The 17,835-nt window shown below is 40.8% G+C and overlaps 1 protein-coding gene across 1 annotated transcript in view; it reads right to left on the bottom strand.

Moving 5' to 3' along the window:
* Nucleotides 1–17,835, bottom strand: part of PPTC7 (protein phosphatase targeting COQ7) — a 47,921-nt gene that overhangs the window by 14,994 nt on the left and 15,092 nt on the right. Inside the window, exon 2 of the mRNA XM_070399333.1 lies at nt 3,735–3,914. Coding sequence (XP_070255434.1) covers nt 3,735–3,914 — 180 coding nt within the window. The remainder of the gene's footprint in view (nt 1–3,734; nt 3,915–17,835) is intronic.

Genomic DNA, 17,835 nt, shown 5'->3' with positions numbered 1-17,835 from the left:
AAAGCAATAGTAAGGCAAAGGCCAAACTGTTAAGCAAAATGAAATAAAAAAAAACAAAAAACAAACAGGGTGTGGAATTAGCTGTGTTAAACCCCAGTGTGCCATCATTTTTTAGTTGTGTGACTGCCGGCAGGCAAGCCACTTATTCTCTCTAGGCCTCAGTCTCTTCCTAACAAAATGGTGAATAAATGTACCTCTGAGCCCTAGCTAGGGTGGTTCATTTGGTTGGGTGCCGTCCCATGCGCCGAAAAAATTACTAGTTCTATTCCAGGTCAGGGTACATGCCTGGGTTTTGGGTTAGATCCCCAGTAGGGGGCGTGCAGGAGGCAGCCTATCATTGTTCCGCTCCCAATATTGATGTTTCTCTTTCTCCCTCTCTACTTCTCTCTCTCTAAAAATCAATAAAAATATTTAACAACAACAAAAAAGTACCTATGAACCTAGTTCATGGCACTGTTGTGAGCACACAGTAGATTCAATTCCTGTTATCATTATACTATGCACAAACATGCACAGAAAAATAACAGGAAGCATAATCACTGATTTAATTTTTGCTATTAATTTTTTCTAAATGAAAATGTATAACTTAATAATTTAAAAACACTTAAATATAAGCATTACCCTTGCTATAATGTTCAGAAATTCCATTTTTTTGTTTCTATAGTATATGCACGGGTACTAACCTGACACTCCGATGTTAACCTATCTAATCTCTATCCATTTAATGTCAAAGAAAAACAAAGGCACTGTAACAAACTGGAAGTGCCGTCAGATAACCTACTCCATAGCTTACATTAGAGCCAAGATAGCCAATTACCCTTCCTTCTTAACTCAATGCACAGAAAAATCCAATCATTTATCATTAATAGAATCATCATACAAAATATGTTCTGCCCCACAGCCACTTGTCAAAAATATGAATAGCATGGGACACATGTTCTTGCTCAGTTCTCCACCCCCCACTTTCAGTCTTTTGGTCACTAAACTCTATAATGAGAGAAGCAAAGGGAAAAATAAAGAAAAGATAAAAAGATCTTCTGAAAGCTGATAGAATTAATCTGAGAACAAAAAAATGACAGATGAGTAGCACAGCCTTAAAATTTTTGCTTCAGTAAGGACTCATGTTGATTTATTAAACCCAGACTATCATTTTGCTATGGTTGTAGCTGTAACCCACTGAGTTAGGATCAAAATGGTTCTCAGAAGTGAAGGAGCTTTATTATGCAAAGCAGTACCAACAAAGGCAAGCCTAGCCTTATAAAATCATCTGGGCATGGAGTGTACACTCCTCCTTTGCCTCTTCAAATTACTGATGTGTGCACAAGGCTCAGGCCCTAACAACCTAATACTGGGAGAAGAGCTTATCACTCTTAGGAGTTTGGAGAGGAACAAGTAGGCAAGGAGGAAAAGATGCTGAGAATAACAGCAATGAGTGCTCAGATGACTGGCCAATCCAGACAGGCACCCAAGTAAATCCCTCATGCTAAAATGGAAATGTTTTTATCACTTGGCCCCTTATTTTATAAACAACTAAGCCTTTAATGTAGCAAATAGAGAAAGGAATAAGCTTATTAGGAATGACCCCTCAAATTCTTAAGATATGTTGACTTCATAAGACCTAAATCTACTTTAAGGATTTCTGAGGAAATATGCTAACAATTAGCCTGTGATGCCAACCCAGATCTAAAAGCAATTAGATAGTCTCAAGAAATAAGTGGTTACTGCTATCAACTTGCCCTCCATACAAGCAATTGCTTGATTTAAAAAAAAAGATTACCTAATCTTGTAAATTATCATTATTTGCAATTATATGAGGTTTAGTAAAACTCAGCAGTCTGTCTTGCCAAAATACAAGTATGCTTAAATTTAGTTACAAATAGCTTAGATATTTGTAGATTAGGTAAGAAAAAAGTACACATGTGTCAAACACGGTAACAAGGATTATTTCGATGTGTCTTCTAGGAGAAAAAACTATAATATTCAATGTGAAAAAAACCTTTGATATGTCCTTAAATTTATTAAGATCTCCCAATTACATGAGGGTAAACAAAAAGGGAAGGATAAGGAAAAAAGTTAGCAAGAAGAACGCTTTCAAAGTGCAAAAATAGGATAGCTGCTATTCTGTAAATGGTTATTCCAAGTCACAATAAATGCATGGGGTTGGGGGCAGAGGATTCATGGAAACATTCAGACCTCTGGAATTTGTCTATAGGTTCTCTGTTAGATGTTAGACTATTAGATGGTATTCTGCAATGTCCTCTTTTCCCTCAGCAACATGTTTCTGAGTGCTGCAGGAAGCTTTAAGTCCCCCCCCCCCCCACCCCCGCCCACACATGCACACACGTCTCTCCATTCAACATATGAAGCAAGGGTCAGGGGTTAAGAGGTTTGCATAGTCATATGGCATGTTGACAGAGAGGTACTAGAAAGAGAATCTAGGATGTTTCACTATGCCAGGCAAGCTCCAAATTGCATGCCCAAAATAGCAAATTAAGACAAAGCAGTATATTGAAACCTCAAGGCAAGATTTCTCTTCAGTTACAAATAAAATAAGCTGGTTAATCACAGCACAGAGAAAAAAGAAGATGGCAGCATAATGAAAAGAAACTGTTCTTAAGGATTTAAATTGAAGGCAAAATTCTACAATGTAGAGCTCTCCATTAACACTGAACAGAGGCTGATTTTAAATTCGGATGGTGACTGGGAGGAGGGGGGGGGGGGCCTTCTAGTAACCAGAAAGATGCTGGCAATTAGCAGAAAATTAATAACACCCTTTCTGAAATTCTGCATAGAAGGCTGGGTAGGTTGTTGGTTAAGTTTCCAGGAAACCATTTAACAAATAAATGTAGAAGCTTGGCCAAAGGCTGCTCCATTAGTATACCAAATGAGCACTAGGTATTTGGACATTTTCTAATAACATGATTAACAGGAATCTATTTTGTGCCATGGTATTTCAGCTAACTGCTATTAGTCTGGTGTATCTATCTGCAACCTGAACTCCCCACAGGTAATCAACTGAATTTTTCATGCCAGACCTCACTCCTTTCTTCCTCCCTTGGAAAGAACCCCTATTCTGAATTATATAATCACTTGCTTTTCTTTCTTCTTTTATCATATTTTAGAATCCCTAAACAATGTTTACTTTTTAAAAATATGTTTTATTGACTTTAGAGAAGGGGAAGGGAGAGAGAAACATTGAGAGAAATATGGCTGCCTTCTGCATGCTCCCAACCAAGAATCGAACCAGCAACCTTTTGGTGCATCGGACAACACTCAACCAACTGAGCCACACTGGCCAGGGCTGTTCCTGAGTATTGCATGCAGCTTTAAATCATTCCTTTTCTAAGTGTGTTTTTCTACTATAAATGGGCTTCTAGGTTGTTCCCAATTTTCTGCTATTATAAATAATGCTACTATAAACATTCTTGTGCCTACTCTTTGATATACGGATGTGTAAGAGTTTCTCTAGTCTAGGGTATAGACCTAGAAGTGGAACTGCTGGAGCATACTATCTGTTCATGTTTAACTGTATTCTACAATTCCAAATTGTTTTCCAAAGTGGTTGTACCTATTTACATTCTCTCCAAGCAGTAGTATTTTGTAAGTAAATAGTAAGTATTTAATAGCTTCTTTATCAAATGCTGCTTAAAGGTAGGCTGATTAATTTCTTGGTTTTACTGTTAACCATTTCCTGGGCATCTTTAGAGAGGAAAACACATAGGACATTGACTTACCAAGTAAAGGTACTTTATTTTGCAGCAACTCACAGTAGCTTGTGGTGAGGATTCCAATGGGATTACTCGGGACAAACCGTCCTTCTTTTACTAACCGTTCACATGTCCGCATTAAAGTCCCTGAGAACTGAGACGGATCAACTCCATAGTCTCTCCATCCTCCTACACCATCTGCAACCCCTAAAAAAAAAAAAATTACATTTAAAGGATGTTCTTACCAACTTTTCAGGGATTCCTACCCATCTCCTCCTGACAGTTCATTTTACTACATACCAGTAAACATATTTGCCCTGAAATTCAGAATAAAAAGTGCTCAAGTTTGATATATTATACTCTAATACTCCTAAGTCATATTCTCTAACTTAGAATTTGATCTTTCATATATTTATGAATAAACATGCGAGCTACCACAGAGTAGCATTGCCTACCAGCCAAGAGTACAATTTCAGCAGGATTATTATTGTATAGAAGAAATTTGTGCTATTAATTTTTGTTGTATTTTATAAGAACGTAAAGTGATTAAAAAAAAAAAAAGAGTTCTGATGCTAATGACAATGCAACTGATCCACAGCTGGCAATCATTAAGAATACCAAAAGCTGCAATCTTTTAACTTCAAAAATGAGTCAATAACTGTAAAATAAAGAACAAATTTAAGAATATATCCTATTCCCTTTCCTCCTCCCTAAGAGAAAACCACTATCCTGTCCAGGGCTGAGCTTTCCAATAAAACAGCCACTACCACATGTTGCCAGTGAGCCTTGAAATGGGGCTGATCCAAACTGAGATGTACTCTAAGTATAAAATGCACACTGGAGTTTGAAAACTTGATATGAAAAAAGAGGGTCAACTATCTCATTAACTTCTATATTGATTACATGTTGAAATAATATTTGGGATATAATATGTTAAAGAGAATACATTATTAAAATCAATAGCATCTGTGTTTTATTTTTAATTAATGTATAATAAAAAAGTCTCAATAGTAATAAGGATAGTAAGAAAAAAATATCCTTCTGCCTGCTGTGGAGAGCAACAGTGGAAAGAAGGGATGAGTCAGGAGTCTCAGCAACTCTGTTATGAAATGGTGGCAGTGCAGTTAGAGTGCAGGGATTTGGGATCTGGTGAAACAAAAGGACTTACAGGTGAACTGGATGGGGAGTGAGGTGGGGGCAGCGGGGGTAGGGGAAAGAGAAGCATGGAGGATGACAGGTCTACCCTACCATAAAGAAGTACCACTTTTTTTCTGTGTTTTTCAAGCAGTTGGAAGGATACCTAGAAATTCTTAAGATAAATTTTTCTTTTTTATTCAAAGTTTTTATTGTTGACACTATTGCAGATGTTCCCCATTTCCTTCCCCAAGAGAATTTAAGATAATTTACTTAAAAGATACTTCTTTTGAGGAATTCTTTTATCAGTAGGGGTAAGATTTCACCATGGGTTCAAATGCAACAATTTGTGTTAAAGCAAGAATGCAATTATAATTCTTGCAACTCCATTTGATGAATCATTCATTCTTTCAAACTACTGCCTGCTCCAGGAAAGAATTTCTTCTTAACCAGTTTCTGATCTAAGAGCCACAACTAACTTTATATACAAACTGGTTTCATCTACAAGTGCCCTTCACAAGAAAACCATTAAAATCTGAGATAAGCCGAAACCGGTTTGGCTCAGTGGATAGAGCGTCGGCCTGCAGACTGAAAGGTCCCGGGTTCGATTCCGGTCAAGGGCATGTACCTTGGTTGCGGGCGCATCCCCAGTGGGGAGTGTGCAGGAGGCAGCTGGTCGATGTTTCTCTCTCATCGATGTTTCTAACTCTCTATCTCTCTCCTTTCCTCTCTGTAAAAAATCAATAAAATATATTAAAAAAAAAAAAAATCTGAGATAATGTTGAGAGCTGATCCTGGCACTCACTAAATAATCTGTGAGCAGGTTACAGAGTCTGACCTGACACAGTCCTTCAACATTAATCAGATTTCTCCCAGAATAGAGTGCAACCTTTCAGGCACCTGTTTGCTTTTATATGGGAAAAAGAACTCAGGCAAAATTCCATTGGCTAAATCTCTTTAGGGGAAAAGGAGATTAAAAAACCATATAAACTTTTCAATAAAGCTATGGGGGGGGGGGGGGTGGGGGTGGAAGAAGGGAAGCCTTAGCATACATATATAATTTACTTACAAAGAACAACTTATATAATATGAAGAACCATAGTTGGGATTAGAATCAGGCTAAAACCAGAATAATCTTTCACATGTACATATGAAACCTAATTCATACTAGGCAATTATTTCTATAAAGAAATGAATATTTCCTCTTTTACATTAGCAAAAGCTTCAATCCACAAAAAGAGAGGACACCTTTTATTTTTATTATTATTTTTTAATTTTATTTTGTTTTATTTTTAAATTTATCTTTATTATTGAAAATATTACAGATGTACTACCTCCCCTCACCCATTACCCCCTCCCCTCCTGCCCCCTCCCAAGGCCTTTACTGTTACTGCACTATTGTCTGTCCATGGGTTATGCATATGTGCATATACATTCTTTGGTTAATCTCTTCCTGCCTCCCACCCCCTTCCCTCTGAAATTCATCCATCTGTTGCATGCTTCAATGTCTCTGGAGAGAGGACACCTTTTAGTGGAATCAATCCAGATATAAAGGGAAATTTCATTTAGAGGTAAAGAAAACAAATGTTAAAAGAGAAGATTGCTGCCTTGGCCGGTTGCTCAATGGTTAGAGTGTTAGCCCGTGGACAGAAGAGTCTCAGGTTTGATTCCCTAGTCAAGGGCAAGTAACCTTGGTTGTGCTTCGATTCCCGGCCCTGGTCAGGGTGAGTGCAGAAGGCAACCAATCAATGTGTCTCTCGTGTTAATGTTTCTCTTTCTCTCTCTCTCTCTCCTTCTCTCTTCTCCCTCCCTTCACTCTCTCAGGAAAACAAAAATCCATGGAAAAATATCCTCGGGTGAGGATTAAAAAAAGAGAGAGAGAGAGAGCCTTCCACAGACAGGGAAGGATAATAAAAGAAAAAGTATGGCAGACAATTAGGTATAGCTGGTGCTTGGGTGAGTGGGGAGAAGCTGAAATAAGGAGAGCAGTAAGTGAAATTGTGGATGGCCCAAAATTGCAGATGAAGAACATTTAAGCTTTATGCTATTGACCTATGCTGTCCAACACGGGAATCACTAGCCACACGTGGCTATTGAGTTTGAAATGTGGTTAGTTTGGATTGAGATGTGCTATTAAATGTAAAATACACTCTGGATTCCAAAAACATAATACCAAAATAAATAAATAAATAAATAGAATGTCTTAGTAATAATTTTTTACTGAACATGATGAAATATTTTACATATATTGGGTTAAATAAATTGAAATGAATATTTAATTTTACTTTTTAAAAATGTGGCTACTAGAACATTTAAGATCATATATGTAGTTACAGTATATTTCTACTGGAAATCCATGGAAAAAATATCCTTGGGTGAGGATTTTTTTTCCCCATGGATCATATATGTAGTTACAGTTTATTTCCACAGTATATGTATAGCACTTCTATAAATAATAAGCTGACAAGGTTTGGGATACAGTGATATAATCCAATCTATATATTTTAGAAAATAATCCTGATAACAGTGGAGAAAATGGGCTGGGAGAGGTCAGAGGTCAGGAGTCAGCTGCAAAATTTTAGGTTCCAGGTATTGAGAAAAGTAGAATAGACAATCACTGGAAATACAAAGGAATAAATACAAAAGATACCTATGCTCTATTATCAATAGGTTTTTTTTTTATCAGTAGGTTTCTGAATCTGAGTACTGATTTGCCAGTTGGGAAGGGGGTGGGAATGTCTTCAGATTTTGAATTCTGTCTCTGGTGTGCTTAGTTTCAGGTGTCAGTGGAGCATTTTTTTTTTTTTTTGAGAAAATGTTCTGTATGAAATCAGGAACTATGTGCCTGCTGCTGGGAAGGCAATCTGAGCCCAATCTTTGACAAAGATCCGGAACTGACACCAGAGGGGCAGATGAGCTGTTCGGGGAGAGTAGAGAGGGTAATAAATTCAAGGAGTTAATTCAAGGAGATCTTATCTTAGGAATGAGGATTCCTGGCCCAATAGCTCATTTGTGAACTGAATTCTTACTCTAGACATCAAATTACAATCACAGATATGATAACTGATTAAGGCCAAGTAATCCAGTTTGTCAGAATGATATAATTTGTTTAGATGTGAAGAGAGGTGAAAAGGTGGGCTGAGTTCATTAGAAAGGCTTTGAATGCCAAGATAAAGAGTTTGCACTGAATATAGAAGCTATTTCCTTTAATTCACTGTAATCATCTTATGTCTCCATTAATAACAGTCTGTCAGCACACAGTCGAGCTTAAGTGTTTCCTTTGACCCAAAATCCAATTAAAACCATTATTAGATTAAGATAATGGTTACATATCTGAAATGGCTGAGCAAAAGGCTGAGAAGACTAAAGGGCACAGAAGATTCCTTTAGTTGTACCATTTATGTAGAAATGGCAGTTTTATGAAGTGGGAAATAATCAACTAGAAAATATTTATGATTTTTATATAATATTTTATGTTTTCCATGGACTGTTTTTCTAAAGTGAAGAGTTAAGAGAGGAGAACAAATAATTCTGGTGTATCTCACTTAAATGTATATATCACTTGAATGTATCTTTTTGTAAGAAGAACATTTTAAAAAATTATTTTAAAATTATAGTTACAGCCCGACCATTGTGGCTTAGTGGTTAAGTATCAACCTATGAATCAGGAGGTCACGGTTCAATTCCCATGTCCGGGTTACGGGCTCAATCCCCAGTGGGCGGCGTGCAGGAGGCAGCCAAACAATTCTATCTCATCACTGATATTTCTCACTCTCTTTTCCTCTTTGAAGTCAATAAAGATATATGTATATTTTAAAAATTATAGTCACAGCCCGACCCTAGTGGCTCAGTGGTTGAGCATCAACCTATGAACCAGGAGGTCATGGTTTAATTCCCAGTCAGGGCACATGCCTGGGTTGTGGGCTCAATTCCCAGTTGGGGTGGCACAGGAGGCAGCCAACCAATGATTCTCTCTCATCATTGATGTTTCTCTCTCTCTCTCCCCCTTCCTCTCTGAAATCAATCCTATATAATAAAAGGCTAATATGTAAATTGTCCCCTCAATGGAGAGTTCAACCAGGGGGTGGGGCTGGCCCCTCCCCCAGCCGGCCCTGCCCCCGATCAGCCCCCCCTCACCCCAATCAGGGCGGACCAGCCAGACCCCAACCATGAACAAATTCGTGCACTGGGCATCTAGTAAAAATATATTTTTGAAGATTATAGTTACTGGGGGCGGGCTGGAGGGGGTCAATGGGGGAAGAAAGCAGACATATGTAATACTTTCAACAATAAAGATTTAATAAAAATAAATAAAATATTGCATGAAAATACTAATCCTATCTTTCCAATTGCATATATGGTGACCTGTGTAGTTACAAAAGGCTCTCCTTAAAAGACTGAATGAAGCCAACATCTGCCTGAGTCTCTCCAGGACTCTATCAGCTATCACCATGAGGTTGCCATTCTTCCTAAAACCTTTCCAACTACACTGATCTTCAGATTGGCATGAAATTAGTTACAAAGCCAACATTTTCCAGAAAAAAAGTGATGCCCAAAGAATATATAGTCAATTTCAACTTTAGTATAAGCATCAGTGAAGAATTTGGCTCTGGCATAATTTCAAATATTAAGTGTTATCCTAAGGTAATAGCTTTATTCCTTGCATCTTTGATTGTCTTGAGGCATCTTACAGGATCCTCATCCCCTAATGAAGCAAGATGGTTCTACAGGATTGTTTTTCCATCAGTGAAACATCTATCTACTAGGATGGGCACTTGATAGTGAACTGAAACTCCAGAGGAGAAACTGAGTAAGAACCTGGTTGGATCACAAGAGTTAAATTATAAAAGTAGCATGAGACCCTCTGTACTCAGAGGGTTAAGGATCTGGTTTTACACTTTCTGCAGCAACTGTTCATCTAATGAGGAAGTTGGTTAGACAGTATTTATTGCAGTGCTACAGCCAGCTTCTTTTCAGATGCTGAGGTTCTTCAATCTATAATCTAGAGTTCTCCAAGTCAACCTTATTTGTCTAGAGCAGCAGTTCTCAACCTGTGGGTCACAACCGCTTTGGCGGTCGAACAACCCTTTCACATCCTGCATATCAGATAATTTACATTACGATTCATAACAGTAGCAACATTACAGTTATGAAGTAGCAACGAAAATAATTTTATGGTTGGGTCACAACATGAGGAACTGTATTTAAAGGGCCAGAAGGTTGAAAACCACTGGTCTAGAGGCATCACAAACTCGAAGCCTCTAGAGCAGCGGTTCTCAACCTGTGGGTCACGACCCCTTTGGGGGTCGAACAACCCTTTCACAGGGGTCACCTAAGACCATCAGAAAACACATATATAATTACATATTGTTTTTGTGATTAATCACTATGCTTTAATTATGTTCAATTTGTAACAATGAAATTGGGGGTCACCACAACATGAAGAACTGTATTAAAGGGTCACGGCATTAGGAAGGTTGAGAACCACTGCTCTAGAGAAAAACGAGATCAGAGTACAAATTCAATTTCTATCCAATGTAACAGATCACATTTGTATCAACATTTCTGAAGCCTCAACTATTTGGGCATTAAGAACACTCTCCTATGATTCAGAACTGTGAAATGTATCTGCAAATAATTATCCCAAAGGGAACAAAAAAGCAGGATTATTGAAAAAATATATGTAACAATTGAGCTATTCACAAAAGTACAATTTACTTTGACTAACAGTCTTTTCAGTTCTCTAGAAGTGAAATTATATAAATTACTAGAGGCCCGTTGCACGAAATTCATCCAAGAGTAGGCCTTCTTTCCCTGGCTGCCGGCACCAACTTCCCTCTGGCACCCAGGACCCGGGCTTCTTTCTGGCCGCCAGCAGGCAACCTGGGACCTGGGCTTCCCTTGCAGCCCCGGCTTCGTCCGGAAGGACGTCCAGTCTAATTAGCATATTATGCTTTTATTATTATAGAAGATGATGCAAGTGATATATTCCTTTTGCAACAAGTTTCCCCAAAGCATTAATAACAATACTCTGCATTAATAACAACGAAATCTGCATTTCTCATTCTCCAGAAACCAATCCTACCTCAAGAACTCAAGACCTCTAAGCAGAACAGTTAAGTCAAAAGCTGAAGCAATGAAGCTGAAAGGATGGAAAGGAAGCTTCAACCCTATGATAAATGGAACTTATAAGCAAAACTAAAATTCTGCAAAAAAAAAAAAAAAGAGGGAACTATCTAGGAGAGTTAACAAAGCTCAAAAATATAAACAGTTCATTTTATGTTTTAGAATTCCAAACAAAATAGTCCTTTCTAGCTTAGTAAGCATGAAATTACTTAATTAATCAAGTTAAAATGAATATGCCTATATACACAGTCATACCTACTGTCCAGAATACTTCATTAACTAGAGATAGTTATTTCCAGTGAAAATGCTGTAAAGAGGATTAAGAAATGATACTGTGAAGGCAAAGAAACTCAAAGTCAACCTTTTAAAAATAAAAATGTTCTTCCTCTAACTTTAGCTCTTCTGTTTAAATACCAAATACTTAACGTGGAATAATGTGTTTTGGCTCAACTGTGGCTTGGGGACCTTGGGCATCTCACAGACTGGGGTATGAATCACTGCCTCCCTACCACACAAACTGCAGAGTTGAAGGTGAAGTCACAGAATAGGTCACTTCACTCCTTTGAACTGCAACAGTACCTTCCTGAAATGCTAAATGCTGATAGCAATGTTTTTAGGACAGGAGGAAGCAACAGACAAATCATCTGGGAGCCACACTTATGGTAAGCTAGTAGAGGAAGGGCCCGTAGTGTGATACAGAATTAAGGGCTTCTATTAATGCTGAGGCTGGTTAGTTTCTAGATATTAGGAAATGTAATATAACACTATAACTTAACATTTAAATAAGAAAGTAACAGTAATTAAGTCCAGCTATCTGATGGGTGCCTATTTGTATTGGCCCTTTAGGCTAAGAGAAAATTTTCTCCTGTTTATAAGATTAGATCTAGAATTCTGGTCTTAAAGGTTAACCTAGTATTTAAAAATTAAAAAAAAATTTAAAAAAGCAAGCAAGAAAGAAAGGAGTCACATGTAGCCCAGCTCAAAAATGCCTTTTTTTTTTAAAATTTTATTTTTAATCCTCACTTCAGGATATTTTTCCATTGGTTTTTAGAGAGAGTGGAAGAGAGAGGGAAAGACAGAGAGAAACATCGATTTGAGAGAAACACACTGATTGGTTGCCTCCTGCATGAGCCCTGAGACCAGGCCCTAGCTGGGGAGGAGCCCGAAACCAAGGTATGTGCCCTTGACAGAAATCAAACTCTGGACCCTTTGGTCCGTAGGCCTACACTCTATCCAAAGCCAAACTGGCTAGGGCAAAAATGCCTTAAAAAAAAAATTTTTTTTTAATTGAACTTTTTTTAGAGAGAGAGGGAGAGGGAGAGAAGGAAACATTGATATGAGAGCAAAACATCGATTGGCAGTCTCCTGCATACCCCCTACTTGGGATGGAGCCACCAACCTGGGCATGTGCCCTGACCGGGAATCGAACCTGTGACCTTTTTGGTGCACGGGACAACACCAAACCAATTGAGCTACACTGGCCCTCTTTTTTTTATTTTTTAAAATATATTTTTATTTATTTAAGAGAGGAAGGGAGAGGGGGAGAGAGAGATAGAAACATCAATGATGAGAGTCATTGATTGGCTGCCTCCTACACAACCCCAACTGGGGATCGAGCCGCAACTGGGAATCAAACTGTGACTTCCTGATTCATAGATCAATACTCAACCAATGAACTATTCTGGCTGGGCTTTTTTTTCTTTTTCTTTTAATATATTTTATTGATTTTTTACAGAGAAGAAGGGAGAGAGATAGTGAGTCAGAAACATCAATCAGCTGCCTCCTGCACACCTCCCACTGGGTATGTGCCCGCAACCAAGGTACATGCCCTTGACCGGAATTGAACCTGGGACTCTTCAGTCCGCAGGCTGACGCTCTATCCACTGAGCCAAACCTGTTAGGGCTTTTTTCTTTTTTTAATGAGAACATAATTCCTTTGAATAAGCTAGCTTAGTGAACACTTACTTTCTAAACACTACTTATGTTCCCCCATATGTTGTTTAATTAAGTAATGGTCTTTGAGTGGTAGGACAAGTAAATTTTTTAAATCCTTACCCATGGATATTTTTTAATTGATTTTAGAGAGAGAGGAGGGAAAGGGAGAGAGAAACATTAACTGGTTGCCTCCCGTATGCACCCCAATCAAACCCACAACCTGGGCATGTACCCTGACCAGGAACTGAACCCACGGCCTTTTAGTGTACAGATGATGCTCCAACCACTGAGCAACACCAGCCAGGGAAGGACAAATAATTTTTTCTCCATCTTTTTATTTTCCACACTTTCCCATTTTTTTAGTAATGAGTACATGTTACCTTCATGGAAGGGATGACAAAAACTATAAATCCAGTTGGAACTACATTATACACTTAAATTCAATATTAAAGTTATTCAACATATTTTATTGAACACTTTCTATGTGCAAGACATGTGGCAAAAGGCAGCTAAGAAATTTACATATAATAAAAGATTTCCTGCCCACAGGAACTTAAAATCAAGTGCTGGTGATTGTGGTAGAGAAAGAGGATTTGGAGAGGTTCAAGATAAATGGCTATAATAAACCAAAGTACATATACATCAATAAAAACAAAAGCAAGGAAGATCAGATTACAACTAGCTGAAAGAATCAGAAAAATATTCAAGTTATAAAAACTTGAGTTTGGGGGAGGAGGTTGAAGAGACAGGCATTTCTGGCAGTTACCTATGATTGTGACTAATATGGATACAGTACAAATCAAGTAATAAAGGTGAGGTTAGAGCTTTAAGAGCAAAGAAACCTGCCCTCCAAGTAAATGCTTATTACACCACTAGGGGCCCAATGCATGAAATTCGCGCGGGGGGGTGGGGGTGGAGGGGGTGGGGGGGGTGGGGAGGGTGTCCCTCAGCCTGGCTGGCACCCTCTAGCAATCCGGAACCCCTCGCAATTAACCACCTGCCTGCTCGCTCCTTACCACTTGGCTTGCCACTCCTTAGCGCTGCCACGGAGGCAGGAGAAGCTCCCACCACTGTCGCTGCACTCGCCAGCCATGAGCCTGGCTTCTGGCTGAGCAGCGCTCCTGCTGTGGGAGTCTACTGACCACCAGGGAGCAACTCCTGCATTGAGCATCTCCCCCTGGTGGTCAGTGCACGTCATAGCGACCAGTCATTCTGGTCGTTCCACCGTGATGGTCGCTGAGCTTTTATATATATAGATGGCCAGGAACTTCTCACTAGCAATCAGCTTAAACAATGCACTGCAGGAGTTAAGGCTTTTAGGAGGTCCCCAGAAGGAAAGGGCTGGCTTAAGGCCACCAAAGTCCTTGTGGCCCACAGATTAGTTCAACAAGACTCAATGAGCCCTAACTGGCTTGGCTCAGTGGATAGAGTGTCGGCCTGCGGACTGTCCCAGGTTTGATTCTGGTCAAAGGCATGTACCTTGGTTGCAGGCACATCCCCAGTAGGAGGTGTGCAGGAGGCAACTGATCGATGTTTCTCTCTCATCGATGTTTCTAACTCTCTATCCCTCTCCCTTCCTCTCTGTAAAAAAAAAATTAATAAAATATATATATATAAAAAAAACTCAATGAGGCCATCATTGCTTTAATTATGGGGCTTTGCTCAATTATTAGCCTAAGAACAGCTAATAACTAAGTAGTATTCAAACTCAGCAAAAATCATCTCAGTAAAACAAAGTTTAAAATGGTCATTTTTGACTTGAAAGGTAGTGTACAGAGATTGGGCAAAAGCACAGCAGACAGTTTTGGAGTTGTTATAGGTAGTTAAACCTGAGCAGGGCAAGGACAATGAATCAGATGCAGAAGGTCACCAGGGCAGAAAGCCCTGGGTACCTAGCAAGGGGCAAAACTGGAAAAACAAGAGGTAACCTCATGAGATTCAACCCCCCCCCCACACACACACACATTTTCTTCCCTAAATATAACATCTAGACCTCAGTTGTACTTCAGCTCCGGGTCCCAAAAAAACAGCAAAACCAGACAAATGGCTACCTTAGGACTAGCTGCACTGACTCAGGACCCCCTGCCCCAGCATTGACCAATCAGTGGAGACAGAGACCCTGAGAGAGCTCACCTGGAATATTCCATTGAGACCCTCCCCTGAGACCTCCCCTAAGATTCCCACCTGCAATAAATAGCGTCAATATAAGGGACCCAGCTTGAGCTCTGTCCCAGGGGAGCACGCCCATACCATTCCCTTCCCTCTCTCCTTCCCCCACAGGCACATATCCCCTACACTCTAAGGAACCCCACCAGACTTGCAACCAGGGGAGCAGTGGGCAGTAGCAGTTCATCCCAGGCAAACCCCCTGAACCTCCAAGGCCCCCTTTTCCCTGACTTCCCAGTGAGCCAAAGCAGCCCAGGCTAGGCTTTTCTGTTGCTTCTTCTATGCCCTTCCTTGTTTTACTGTTCTAAATGTGTTTTTGCTGTGGCCAATAAATTCTCTCTTGCTTTGCTGCACTTTGTCTCTTCATTGAAATCTTTCCTTCAAGAAGATAAAAACCCAGGTCTTAACATCTTATTGGCAAGAGTCAGATCTGGGTTCAAATTCTAGCTCCAGGACTAGGTGTCCTTGGGCAGCTCTCTAACCCTCAGTATTTTCACCCATGAATGAGAATAATATCATGGGCAACGCAAAGTTGGTGTGAGGAACTGAATAATGTTTTAAAAGAGCCTGCCACAGTGCTCAGCTGGCAGCTAATAATGTAATAAACTAGAGGCCTGGTGCACAAAATTCATGCACTGGGGGGGGGGGGGGTTCCCTCAGCCCAGCCTGTGATCTCTTGCAGTCCAGGAGACCTCAGGGAACCCACGGGGAGCAGGCCTAAGCCGTCAGTCAGACATCCTTAGCGCTGCCGCGGAGGCAGGAGAGGCTCCTGCCACCACCGCTGTGCTCGCCAGCCATGAGCCCGGCTTCTGGCTGAGCAGTGCTCCCCCTGTGGGAGTGCACTGACCACCTGGGGGCAGCTCCTGCATTGAGTGTCTGCCCCCCTGGTGGTCAGTGCATGTCATAGCAACTGGTCATTCCGCCGTTCGGTCGATTTGCATATTAGCCTTTTATTATATAGGATGAGTTATGCCTGTCTTTAAGAAGTCCAAATAACAGCATTTGGAGCAGTCTAGCCTGTAACAATCAGAAAAAAGTATTTGACCCATATTTGTAGGCTACAAGCTCTACAAGCACTGGTTTGTGATCACAACCAAAAGATAATTCCCACTCACAGATAGTGTATAAAAGATGAGTGCTCCACTCATCTTTCCTAGTCACACATCCACCACCATTCAATATTCCATTAAACATTTAACAATAACATTTTCTTTTTTAAAAAAATTTTTTTATATATATTTTTCATTTAGGAGAGAAAGGGAGAGGGAGAGATAGAAACATCAATGATAAGAGAGAATCATTGATTGGCTGCCTCCTGCATGCTCCACACTAGGGATCGAGCCTTGCAATCCACACATGTGCCCTGACCAGGAATCAAACCGTAATTGTCTGCCTGGTTCATAGGCCGATGCTCAATTACTGAGCCATGCCGGTTGGGCTTTTTAAATATATTTTTACTGATTTCAGAAAGGAAGGGTGATAAAGAGAGAGACAGAAACATCAGTGATGTGAGAGAATCATTGACTGGTTGCCTCCCGCACACTCCATACTGGGGATCAAGCTCGGGCATATGGCCTGACCGGGAATCAAACCCTGATGTCCTGGTTCATAGATCGACACTTAACCACTAAGCCACTCGGGCAGGGCCAACAATAACATTTTCAAGCACTAGGGAACATATATTTGTATCCCAAAAATACACAAGAAAAAAAATCACCTGTACTTTAAATAAATGAATTAGTTTTCTTTCTCCAGAATTGACTCTGAAGTAATTTTATTTAAAAAACTAGAGGCCCGGGGATTCGTGCACTGGTGGAGTCCCTTGGCCTGGCCTGCGGGGATCGAGCCAAAATCAACTCTCCAACTTCCCTGAGGGGTCCTGGATTGTGAGAGGGCGGTTCTCGGATGACGCACCCCAGAATTGGGCTCCCTCCTCTCTGGTTCCAGGTACATCACCTGAGAACCGCAGCTGCCAAGTCACCACAGCTCAGCAGCAGGACATCTGCTCCCTGGTGGTCACTGTGCATCATAGCTACCTGTCAGACGGTTGGATAGTCAGACAGTCGGACGGTCAGTTGCTTAGGCCTTTACACACACACACACACACACACACACACTAGGGGCCCAGTGCACGAAATTCGTGCATGGGGGTGTGTGTGTGTCCCTCAGCCTGACCTGCACCCTCTTCAATCTGGGAGCCCTCAGGGGATGTCTTACTGACGGCTTAGGCCCGCTCCTCGTGGTTCTCTGCTCTCTGCAGGGCCTGCCTGCTCCACACCACAGTGACTGCCAAGCAGGCCATGCTGGGAGCTGCCTCCTACCTGCTGTCAGTCTCCACAGAGGCGATGAGGTTAATTTGCATACTCACTCTGATTGGCTGGTGAGTGTAGGGGAGGGATGGTTAATTTACATGTTTCTCTTTTATTATATAAGAACTAGAGGCCCGGTGCACAAAAATTTGTGTACTGGGTGGGGGGGGGGTCCCCCAGCCTGGCCTGTGCCCTCTCACAGTCTGGGACCCCTCGGGAGATAACGACCTGCTGGCTTAGGCCTGCTCCCGGGTGGCAGAGGGCAGGCCCAATCCCCAAGTGCAGCCCCTGGTCAGGCTCAGAGCAGGGCCGATTGGGGAGTTGGGGCGCCACCCCGTCATGCACAGATCAGGGCAGATCAGGAGGTTGCGATGCCACCCTCAATCAAGCTCAGGGTAGGGCCGATTGGGGGGTTGGGGCACTGCCCCGTCACACTCAAGGCAGGGTCGATGGGGAGG

This window comes from Myotis yumanensis, unplaced genomic scaffold, assembly GCF_028538775.1.
Source record: "Myotis yumanensis isolate MYYU_CA2020_CCGP unplaced genomic scaffold, mMyoYum1.0.hap1 SCAF_19, whole genome shotgun sequence".
Classification (NCBI taxonomy): domain Eukaryota; kingdom Metazoa; phylum Chordata; class Mammalia; order Chiroptera; family Vespertilionidae; genus Myotis; species Myotis yumanensis.
This window is presented reverse-complemented; position numbering and strand designations above follow the sequence as displayed.